Source organism: Batrachochytrium dendrobatidis (assembly GCF_000203795.2).
Source record: "Batrachochytrium dendrobatidis JAM81 unplaced genomic scaffold BATDEscaffold_16, whole genome shotgun sequence".
Lineage (NCBI taxonomy): Eukaryota > Fungi > Chytridiomycota > Chytridiomycetes > Rhizophydiales > Batrachochytrium > Batrachochytrium dendrobatidis.
The window spans coordinates 508,395-520,697 of NW_006281114.1; the positions used below are offsets into that span (position 1 = coordinate 508,395).

General features: G+C 38.0%; 2 protein-coding genes across 2 annotated transcripts; both read right to left on the reverse strand.

Annotated features, from left to right (window-relative positions):
• Nucleotides 1-2,658: 2,658 nt before the first annotated feature.
• BATDEDRAFT_92201 (uncharacterized protein) lies at nt 2,659-5,081 on the reverse strand (the record flags this gene model as incomplete). The annotated part of the gene is made up of 1 exon (XM_006682484.1): nt 2,659-5,081. The coding sequence occupies one exon, from the start codon at nt 5,079-5,081 to the stop codon at nt 2,685-2,687; it is 2,397 nt and encodes a 798-aa protein (XP_006682547.1). The 3' UTR covers nt 2,659-2,684.
• A 1,584-nt stretch (nt 5,082-6,665) lies between these two features.
• Nucleotides 6,666-7,445, reverse strand: BATDEDRAFT_28162 (uncharacterized protein; the record flags this gene model as incomplete). The annotated part of the gene is made up of 1 exon (XM_006682361.1): nt 6,666-7,445. One exon carries the CDS (start codon nt 7,443-7,445, stop codon nt 6,666-6,668), a length of 780 nt encoding a protein of 259 aa, XP_006682424.1.
• Between the last annotated feature and the right edge of the window lie 4,858 nt (nt 7,446-12,303).

The following is a 12,303-nucleotide window of genomic DNA, read 5'->3' on the forward strand; positions in this document are numbered from 1 at the left end:
ATGGTTTAAGCATGTCGTGGTTTCATGACACTTTACATTAGACTCGACATGATCAGTCATGACTGCACATGTCCAGCGATTCAATCACTTACTTGCTCACTCAATCAATCAATACATGATCAGTGACTTGCAACTGTTGTGTTGACATTGCATGTTGTGTGTTACTATATCAATATCGATTGTCATTATATAGTTGTATCAACCACAATTATGATTATATGTCATGGTTGACTTGTATTCTGGATTGATGCAATCATTGCATTGTATTGCATTCCATCACTCGAACACGAACACGAACTTCGTATGAGTTGTTGTATGACTCGTATATACACTGCAATTGGATCCAGTCACTCGATATTACAACATTATCCACATACAACCTGATTGTGATTGTCGTGTCGGTATATATGTCGAGTATGTACATCCGAGTGATCAAGCCATACATGTATATGCATACAATGTATACAATGTACACCAGTTGTATTGATCAGCATGTGCCATCTGGTCAATATCGTCAATCTGGTTATACACGCACTTGACATGCACATCTGGACAGTGATCATCATACAATTCATACAATTGTGCAAACATATATGACCAGTCATGTCAAGTATCCAACCAGAAATACAACCAGAGATACAAGTTCGAATAGTCCGAGTATCGATCAACAACTGCAAACAGTATCAAACTACCGTGCACAATCGATTGCAATCCACATCAGTTATAGTCGATCACACATGTCATGGTGTATGTTGATAGTGTTGCATTTGAATACATGCCATGATGGTCAATATCAATCACACACAACTGGTAATGCATGACCAATGACGGCACTCGACGACTGCAACAATCGATACCAACCATATCAAGTGAGTTGATATATTGTAATGACACCAGATACGCGATACCAACAGTGCAATATGGTATACTGTTGCAAGTATATGATTATCACATTCCATTAGTATGTAATATGATCATATTGCACCAATCAACCAGTATACGATCACTGGATACATCACACGTTGGTGTTTACCACTGTATATGTGTGATGTATATTGGTTATAGTCCATGATACCAACGAGTTTATGCATACTGCTTACACCCCGTACACCACGCACATTAAACCAATTCAGTGATATGCGAATGTTGCGGTTTGACCAAATCACAATCATCCCATATTATCGACTGTCCAACTCGTTGACATTCAAACCGTGCCATCATTAGTCACCATATAGTGGTTGACTGACTTGTTTGATTGACCTGATATATCGACACTTTGCAAACCTCGACTTGATTCATCAACTTGGATATTCATATAATGCCGGATTTGTATCATCACGTTGTACTCGTTATCAAACACCTTGATGTGTCCATGCAACACAAACTCGATATACACACATTGGTTACTGTTTGACATGATTGGGTCAATCATCAATACCAGACAGTGCAACTGTATTAGTTGTATGATACAATCAATCATGGTTGGTTCATCACCATCAAATATCAAATGTTGATCACGTATACATTGATTTGTAATTGCATGGTTTGTTGGCAATACACACTATGATATGATTGACAAGTTGTTGATTTGCAGTAATCAGATGTGCATCACCTGTAACATTGGATGCAATTGACGAGTTGTAACCGCAAGTCAACAATCATGGATATGTTGGTGATTGTATTGACTACATGATTGGTATTGATTAGCTGTCATGATCGATTGGTGAACAATACAATCCACATTGATTATGACGTGTCGCAACTGGTTGATATATGCAGAGTCGACTGATGATCGAGTATATGTTGATGAGTAACTCTGCCACTGTTTGTTTAGATTGGTCATTGCTACTGCTTGTATATGCAGTGTATCCATGTGTGATGTGTGTTGGATATCGGTGTTGTGTATGTTGAACCTGTTGGACAATATATTGTCATGTTGTATCAAATCGCACCACATTTAGACTGCAATCATTGATTCGTTGGTTTAATGATCGACTCGACTCACATTCGACTGTAATGGCCACAAATCTGCATTGCTGATTGACAGGAATATATCAACATGTATCAGACTCGGACATGGTGTATATCAGTTGCATATACCAGTCACTGATGCAATTGATGATGATCGATTAATCAATCAATTGGATATCAACACCAATGTCAGTCGATTACCACATGAATACTTGCAGTTGTGACCTGTATTCAGTCAGTAATACTATATGTCGTGACTTGATACAACATACATCATGATATGTTGGTCAATTGTATTGCAACACGGTCAATGGCATGCTGGTGATTTGTTGTGCTGTCTGACTGTATATATGGTGTCGATCAGTGTCAATCAGTAATGCATTTGTATTGATCATGGCTTGTGTGCAGTGATCTGGCAGTATCGTGATGTGTGATACCATGATCAATGCAAAACACCATTTGATCAAACACGGTAATTGTGATTGTGATTACAATCTAGAATTGGATGTGGAATACAATTACAACCAGAATCGGTAGGATATTGGGTGACTTTGTATGCAGTAATCATTGTTGGTAGTTCAAACTGTATCTATACCAAGAACAACCGACTGTTGCATAGTATCAAGTTGACAAGTGATTTGTGGCATCTTTTGTTGAATATAATAAATCAAACAAAACACAATCCAATATTCAAATTAGCTCAATATTTATTATCAGGAACTGGTAATGAATTCAACAAACGACGCAACCTGCTCGCTTAAAATATTGCGCATATTGCTCTTTGAAACGACAACAACGACATTTTGGTTTCCCTCGACGCTGTTATAAGTATTTTCAGTTGAAACAGCACTGAGTGGTTCAGGCAGCTCAATCAAGAACCTTATTGAAAACTTTAACGGGGTATCAGATATACTCTGCTGCCATTTCAAATACGCCTCGTTATTCGTTGGCCGATCTGCTTTAATAAAGAAAAAGTCTGGATTTGTAGATTCAAGATTATCGGCAGACACTGCTGAAGGAATTTTTGATGTATATAGCTTGATTCCAAATGACACGCAGACTTGTTTGGATAAAAACGCAAGGATGTCTGGTCGAAACTGGTTTGAAGGACGAAAAAAGACTCCTGTTGGTCTATCGGATATGATTGTGCCATCTCCAGCCTTACGCTCTATTGTTGGCAACTGTAAACCATCAAGACCAGCAATCGAAACACCAAAACTAGATAGGACGTTTGAAAGATGCGGTCCATTTTTTTGGATCATACCAGCCAAAATGACGGCTTCGAATGGTGTTCCTTTGGCTGTAGTTTTTTTACCTTTTGTGCCAGCGATGCTGCTCAAAAGATCCAACGATGACAACAGATTGAACTGTTGAAACTCTGTTCGGAATAAATTGAGAAGCAAGTCTATCACATATCCTTCAGACAAAAAGTATCCGCCAGTTTCACGAATGAGATGTATAGATCCAACAGTATTCATGAAAAAGTTTTCTTGATTCTTGTCCAGTTGGCAGTATATTGGTCCATGATTGGTCGTCATCATTGATGATAAAATAAGCTTTAGCATAATCTGTGTATGTGAATGAGCCCTGATGGTTCTGGCAATGGGTTCGATCGACATACGAGTGAATCGACCAATTACCGCATTGTAAGATTCCTCTACTATATCATTGATATTCGAAAAGGCATGTTGCTTTTTCAGTCGTATGCGTTGTGCCGTTGCCGAGTCATTGTCATTGATTCCAGCACTGAACAAGTCATATACAAAGTTTTCCAAAATTCTTGGTCGATAGTTGTCGGTAAGAACAGTCTTGAGAATATCCGGATGAATATCGACAAAAGCAGTCACATAGTCCAACGCCATTTCACAGTCCCAAGTTATGAATTCATTGAGAATAAGAGGACCAACAGGTTTCGTTCCAAATGATTTAAAGTTGTCAATGTTGCGTAGTTTTGATGATGTTCCAGCAAAAATAACCTTTTTGGCAAACTCCTTATTTTTGATAACATACAGCAAGACTGAGAGTGTTCCTCTTTTTGAATCTTCATTCACATCTCCGTTTTGTTGGATGTGATTTCCCTCCATTGACGAGATAATCGTGCTTCCAAGATGTTCGGCCAACACATGAGCTTGATCAAAACAAAAGAGGCAGCGCAAATCATCGTCAATATAGCTGCAATGTATGTCGTTCAACTTGTCCAAAGACAATAGCTTCAGTTTCAGAAAGCATAGTCTGATGGCTCTTGAGTTGAACAATTGATGAATGAGAAACTGTGCTGGAGTTATGTTAGGATATTTTTCCTTGAGATATTTGAGAAACAGAACACGAGACAGTAGAAAGGCATAGGTAATATCATAGAGTTGTGGCAGGCTTTGATTCGGTTTTTTCCATTTTGAAGTGATGCTTTCAAAACTTTCTTTCAATGAGAAGAGTGAGGCATCATCAGAGTCATCTAAAGCTGGGTAAGATCGAGCGTCAATGAAGATTGTGAATTGCTTTTTTGCCCTATTGATAATCTCATGGGTTTTGCCACAACCTGTAGGTCCTATTAACAGACCAACGAGTTCGTTTCCGCCCATGAATGAATCTACGCGCTTTTGAATGTCCGTTTCAAAATTGATGTCCTGGAATCGCATGTCTGGCAGACGACCGCTCTCCAAACGCCATTGGTCACTGTAGAATAGACGCAACTCTTTCGACTTGAATTTGACTTGACGGTCTGTTTCGACAACTTGTATGGTCTCATTAATATCGGAAAACTCCCTAGTAAAAAAGCTTGACAAATGACTCCAGTCATAGTTAATATCCATATTTACATCACTCTTGGATTTAATGACAAGAGGGTTAAGCCCAGTAGTTCCATTATTTCCAATAGCAGTAATAGAGTTCCAAGAGTTGTAAGTCATTTCCACTCCATCCAGCACAAAATGAAGGGTCAGCTCGTCAAGATCTATAGTACCGAGCTTTGATGGAAGCGCTTGTTTGACTGCTGCAATTAGTTTTGAGACATTATCAAGTGGCCTTTTTCTCTCTACTTCTCCATTAAAGTGGGTTTCTATTTCCACTGGTTGGTTGTCAAGGTATTGAATAAAGAAGCTCTTGTTTTCCATTTGTAGATGCAAAGAAGGAAATAAGAGAAAAGAAAGATAAAACGTGACCCGATTCAATATCGTGAAGAATGTATTGGAAATCACACTTTGTCAAATTAAACATTTGTCATGTGTTTATTTGTATTGTTCAATCAAGTGTCAATTCAACTCGACAATTGATTATGTCATTCATATAATGACTCGAGTCTTTTATTCAATATTGTAATATTCAATTTTCAGATTAAAATCTCGAGTCAATTTAACAGTTTATATTAAAAAAGTGGTATCGAGTTCCGTTATATACCATTGTGGGTGATCAATGTTGTATGTGTAGATTAATATCAGTATTAGCATCAAATGGCTGGAAATATTGTATTCTAGCACAATATATCGTATACTAGAACATGGATCAATATATTCTGTAGTAATGGATTGTATATGTGATGATAATTATACATAATCAGAATGACAATTTGACACTGCCTGATCACTGGATATATCACCGCGATCAGATTATTTCAGCGTATTACTGGGATGAATTTTACACTAATAGCAATGTTTGTATACTGATTCATCCTAAATGGTATACTTGTGTTTTTTCTGATCATTCATTTGGAAAGCACTGATTGTCACTCTTGAAGCTGCTGTCGTTATAAAATGGCAGTCATCTACCAAATTCACGACACTTTCATTACATTACTCGATACAATGTTGATTAATATAGAATGCATTCTACTTGCGTTACAGGCGGTTGCTGCAGTTCAAATTCCATTAGATTCACCAATTGGAACTACCAGTCAATCAAGCAATAGGCTGTCAAAACGATCACCCGTTGTGTTGGGTGGTGGTATTAGGAAATGCTTCACAATAAAATCCAATGTTGATGTATGTATCATGTCATGCATTGTAGTGCGTGTGATATGTTCAAGCCGTGCATGTATTGTATCAGTTTAATATGGTATACTGCTGCAAATACCACGACGATCCACATTCCATTAGCATGTCTGATCATATTGCACCAATCGACTAGTATACGATCACTGCATACATCAACATGTGTGTGATCAGTCAGACTATTGATGCAACCATTTTGACACCACAATCAACGAGTCAAATCAGTCAAATTGATCGAGTTGGTCGGATCTGATATCAACACACATGACTATTGTTGGTATTGGTGTTGCATGTGTCAATACGACATGACAAGCAATATCATATCGACACAATACACGCATGCATGTCAGCATCATCAATGTGTACAACTATGCAATATACAATCAACTGTATTGTATTGTATTGGAAATACAAGTGCCAATGTACATTATGATATCATGCCAACCAAGACTGTGTACAATAATCAGATACAATGCATGTACATCCAATATCCAATATTAATTATCAATTATATTGTATTGTATTTTATTCAAACAAAAATACAATAAACACGGTTGAAACCAGTCCAGATTAGCAACCAAATCAATCAAGTCAATTGAATAAATCGGATCAATTGTCACATCTGGGTCAACCCAACAGTAATCCAGTTTTATAGATCCGAGTTTCTTGTACTGAAAAATGTTCGATTGGGTTGCATTATAAGCGTTTAGTTTATGGCGAGTGCGTCTCATCCAAAAACTCCATTTCATCATCTGATGATGATGATAAACTTTCATAAAGTTGTGAATCCTGGATACCACTAGTAGAGGCTTGCACAGATCCTGACTGTTGGTTTGGTACGGAACTGCGAAGTGTGTCGACAAGTTTCATAAACTCGGGATTTGATTCCACATAGTCCAGGTAGTAGCTAATTGATTCATAATTGATATGCTTGCCATACAAGCACTCCACGAGTAATACTTGTATTTTAGCAAATTTCCAACGCAGTTCAGAATATTTAGAGCCAAGATCCATACACTTTTTTTGAAGTTCGAAAAGAATGCCATTTTGAGTTTCGATTTCAAGTTTAAGCTCTCTAAACTCTTTAAGCTCTTTCTTGTACATTAAACCATACTTGTCTTTGCGAACCTTGCGAACCTTGCGACTCGAATACTTTAGCTTTTTATATAGCAATTTTGTCCATTGCTCTTGGTCAATTTTTTCCAATTTTAGCGATTCGTACATTCCATATGTTTGCTCATAACTTTCCTTCACTCGTGCGTATTCTTGGATCAAATCTATAGTACTCTCTGGAAGTCTACTAAAGTCAACTGAATTTGTAACTTGTGCATTGGGAGCCATCCAAGGGTCAGGATAAGTGCCTGTAGTTGCACTGGGAAGAGCTGCCGAGCTAGATTGGGTACTTGTGGTCGCAGTGGGATTGACTGGGTCAGCAATAGTAACCGAACAGACGGCCAGGATTGATGACAGCACAACAACTGTGAGTTTCATTTACTGGGTTGGTTAAGCAAGTTGTAGTGACTGTCATTCAACAGGTCGGTTCTTGAATTGTATTTATATCTGTTATTGGATGAACAGTATTAAAAGCATACTGAATGGCCGTCCTAAGGAATTAGTGTTATCAGGGTTAGGTTTGATTTATCGCCATCAATGCTAAAGTTTGAAAGAATATCCCTATATGATCGTCCGCAGTTTCGGTTGAGCTATTGCTTGTGTGAGTATTGTATAGCTGATTGACTGTGATTTCACCCTTTCCACCCTAAAAACGGCCAATATGCCACAATACAGTCAAGTACAGATCAAGCAGAATGATGGAATGCTTGGCATACAGTTGTTAGATGGTCATTAGTATGTGTGATATTGTATGCTTTTCAAGTGACAAATGATTGACATGGTTTAAGCATGTCGTGGTTTCATGACACTTTACATTAGACTCGACATGATCAGTCATGACTGCACATGTCCAGCGATTCAATCACTTACTTGCTCACTCAATCAATCAATACATGATCAGTGACTTGCAACTGTTGTGTTGACATTGCATGTTGTGTGTTACTATATCAATATCGATTGTCATTATATAGTTGTATCAACCACAATTATGATCATATATCATGGTTGACTTGTATTCTGGATTGATGCAATCATTGCATTGTATTGCATTCCATCACTCGAACACGAACACGAACTTCGTATGAGTTGTTGTATGACTCGTATATACACTGCAATTGGATCCAGTCACTCGATATTACAACATTATCCACATACAACCTGATTGTGATTGTCGTGTCGGTATATATGTCGAGTATGTACATCCGAGTGATCAAGCCATACATGTATATGCATACAATGTATACAATGTACACCAGTTGTATTGATCAGCATGTGCCATCTGGTCAATATCGTCAATCTGGTTATACACGCACTTGACATGCACATCTGGACAGTGATCATCATACAATTCATACAATTGTGCAACCATATATGACCAGTCATGTCAAGTATCCGACAAGTATCCGACAAGTATCCAACAAGTATCCAGTCATAAATACAACCAGAGATACAAGTTCGAATAGTCCGAGTATCGATCAACAATTGCAAACAGTATCAAACTACCGTGCACAATCGATTGCAATCCACACCAGTTATAGTCGATCACACATGTCATGGTGTATGTTGATAGTGTTGCATTTGAATACATGCCATGATGGTCAATATCAATCACACACAACTGGTAATGCATGACCAATGACGGCACTCGACGACTGCAACAATCGATACCAACCATATCAAGTGAGTTGATATATTGTAATGACACCAGATACGCGATATCAACAGTGCAATATGGTATACTGTTGCAAATATATGATTATCACACTCCATTAGTATGTAATATGATCATATTGCACCAATCAACCAGTATACGATCACTGGATACATCACACGTTGGTGTTTACCACTGTATATGTGTGATGTATATTGGTTATAGTCCATGATATCAACAAGTTTATGCATACTGCTTACACCCCGTACACCCCGTACACCACACACATTAAACCGACTCAGTGGTATGCGAATGTTGCGGTTTGACCAAACCACAATCACCCATATTATCGACTGTCCAACTCGTTGACATTCAAACCGTGCCATCACTAGTCACCATATAGTGGTTGACTGACTTGTTTGATTGATCTGACATCGACATTTTGCAAACCTCGACTTGATTCATCAACTTGGATATTCATATAATATTGGGTTTGTATCATCACGTTGGACTCGTTATCAAACACTTTGATGTGTCCATGCAACACAAACTCGATACACACACATTAGTTACTGTTTGACATGAATGGGTCAATCATCAATACCAGACAGTGCAACTGTATTAGTTGTATGATACAATCAATCATGGTTGGTTCATCACCATCAAATATCAAATGTTGATCACGTATACATTGATTTGTAATTGCATGGTCCGTTGACAATACACACTATGATATGATTGACAAGTTGTTGATTTGCAGTAATCAGATGTGCATCACCTGTAACATTGGATGCAATTGACAAGTTGTAACCGCCAGTCAACAATCATCGATATGTTGGTGATTGTATTGACTACATGATTGGTATTGATTAGCTGTCATGATCGATTGGTGAACAATACAATCCACATTGATTATGACGTGTCGCAACTGGTTGATATATGCAGACTCGACTGATGATCGACTATATGTTGGTGGGTAACTCTGTCACTGTTGGTTTGGATTGGTCATTGCTACTGCTTGTATACGCAGTGTATTCATGTGTGATGTGTGTTGGATATCGGTGTTGTGTATGTTGAACCTGTTGGACAATATATTGTCATGTCGCATCAAATCGCACTACATTTAGAGTGCAATCATTGATTCGTTGATTCAATGATCGACTCGACTCACATTCGACTGTAATGGTCACAAATATGCATTGCTGATTGACAGGAATATATCAACATATATCAGACTCGGACATGATGTATATCAGTTGCATATACCAGTCACTGATGCAATTGATGATGATCGATTATTCAATCAATTGGATATCAACACCAATGTCAGTCCATTACCACATGAATACTTGCAGTTGTGACTTGTATTCAGTCAGTAATACTATATGTCGTGACTTGATACAACATACATCATGATATGTTGGTCAATTGTATTGCAACACGGTCAATGGCATACTGGTGATTTGTTGTACTGTCTGACTGTATATATGGTGTCGATCAGTGTCAATCAGTAATGCATTTGTATTGGTCATGACTCGTGTGCAATGATCTGGCAGTATTGTGATGTATGATACCATGATCAATGCAAAACACCATTTGATCAAACACGGTAATTGTGGTTGTGATTACAATCTATAATTGGATGTGGAATACAATCACAACCAGAATCGGTAGGATATTGGGTGACTTTGTGTGCAGTAATCATTGTTGGTAGTTCAACCATCAACATCAACGTGCATTGTCGATCTGATGTTTGGTGTTGATGTTGTGTTGATATTCCAACAACACTGAATATCGCAAATCAGGTCAGCATTGACTCATATGATAATAATCCATGGACAGTCGGTCTTATCAAACTGTTGTACAAACATATTGACATTCGATCGATTGGAGCAACAATCAATCACTCCAATGTGTTGTTGGATATATAAACTATAACCCACATGGTGACTGATGTTGTAACACATGTCGTAACACAACATTGAATCAATCAAACTGCAATTACACACTCCATCATATGTCGCATGTGTTGGCATGTCAAGTGTGGTGATATCGGGTCAAAACAGTCGATTGACATAGTAATCCATCAACACTCGAGTCGGTTGGTCAGCCAAATAGTTTAAATCTGCAGTAAGATTAAATCAGGATACTCGACATGTATCGAGTTGATGACGTAGCAAATATTACTGGCTGTTGTCTGATGATATATTATAGAGTTGGATTTGTAAAGTGGATACTGCTGGTAATTGAACTGCAGTATCTAGCATATTGCTTTGAATACTTTTGACTCCAAGTGCTTGATTGCGATTGCACTTATAAACCAAATGTGTTTTGAGCGATTCATACACTCCATTCATATCTGTTTTACCCCACTTGCTCAATACATGTGAAATGAATGCAATTATCGGTATATCAGTCACTGATCCTGTGCTACAAGCCATGTGTATATTTATTGCATGTATTACATCATATCTCATTCCGATTGTTGGGCTAGTTCATCTATTTTGGTCTCCATTTGATATTTGATTTGATACTCCATTTGATACTTCACTGTTTCATTGATGCTGTAAAGTCGAAACATTGTTTTGGAGTCTGTTGAAAATGGATTCTGGATAGCATTGCCAGTCTACAGCCATCAGACACTGTTTCCTGAACCAACCTGCTCCATTATGCTTATCAATTGATTTTGATACTAGTACTATATAGTAGCATACCTACCACACCAAGTTTGGCACATGCAAAGCAAACTGTTTGGCAAGACAATGACTTTGTATAACTATAAAATCATGCATGGCGAATATGCAATTCAATCTGATGCAACTTTACTTGTCGAAGCTCAAGTGATGTCCTATATGACCAATAGGATCACATCAGGACATACTCATTCAACTCTAATCCTGACCATGTTATTTTCAGCAATCCCTGTGATCTGATGTGGTTTAGTAGCAAGCAGCCAATCTTGAGTTTAGGGATTATAATCCCTTGACAACATCACACCAAAATCAATCAGTTTATCCCATATGCTCTGGTTGTCGAATGTCAATGTTTCAAGACACAAAAAGCATATGTTGACTAAGAATGGCGCGTTAGTCAGGTCTTGGAGTTGCCCGTTAGTGTACAGGAGTCAGTAAATGGTAGCCACCCTTTGGTCAAATGCAAATCTGTGTAGACTCGATTACTAAACTTGAATAGAACAGATGGAACAACACAGTCCGATTCAATTGTGAGGCGTGTTGTAACCTTTCATATAGTTTGTGACCCACAAAACTTTCTTGTAATTACCAAAGCCGCCTATTCGTACAAACAGTAGTTTGACAACACACTCCACTGTTGCTCCTCGTCGAGTATAAAACATGCAACAGTCCCATTTTGAAAACTATACAGGCATTGAAATCAATACACTAGAGCCGATTAACACATTCCAAATAATTTAATTTAATGAAACTTGCTCAGTGGAATATTGTTCTTGGTGCTTCTAGCATGGCTCTTGCAGCCGTTTCTTCCGGTAATTCAGGACATGAATTTCATTTGCAGCGTCGAGCATTAGAATTATCAGAACAGGATATGCATCTGTTTGCTCGCTCG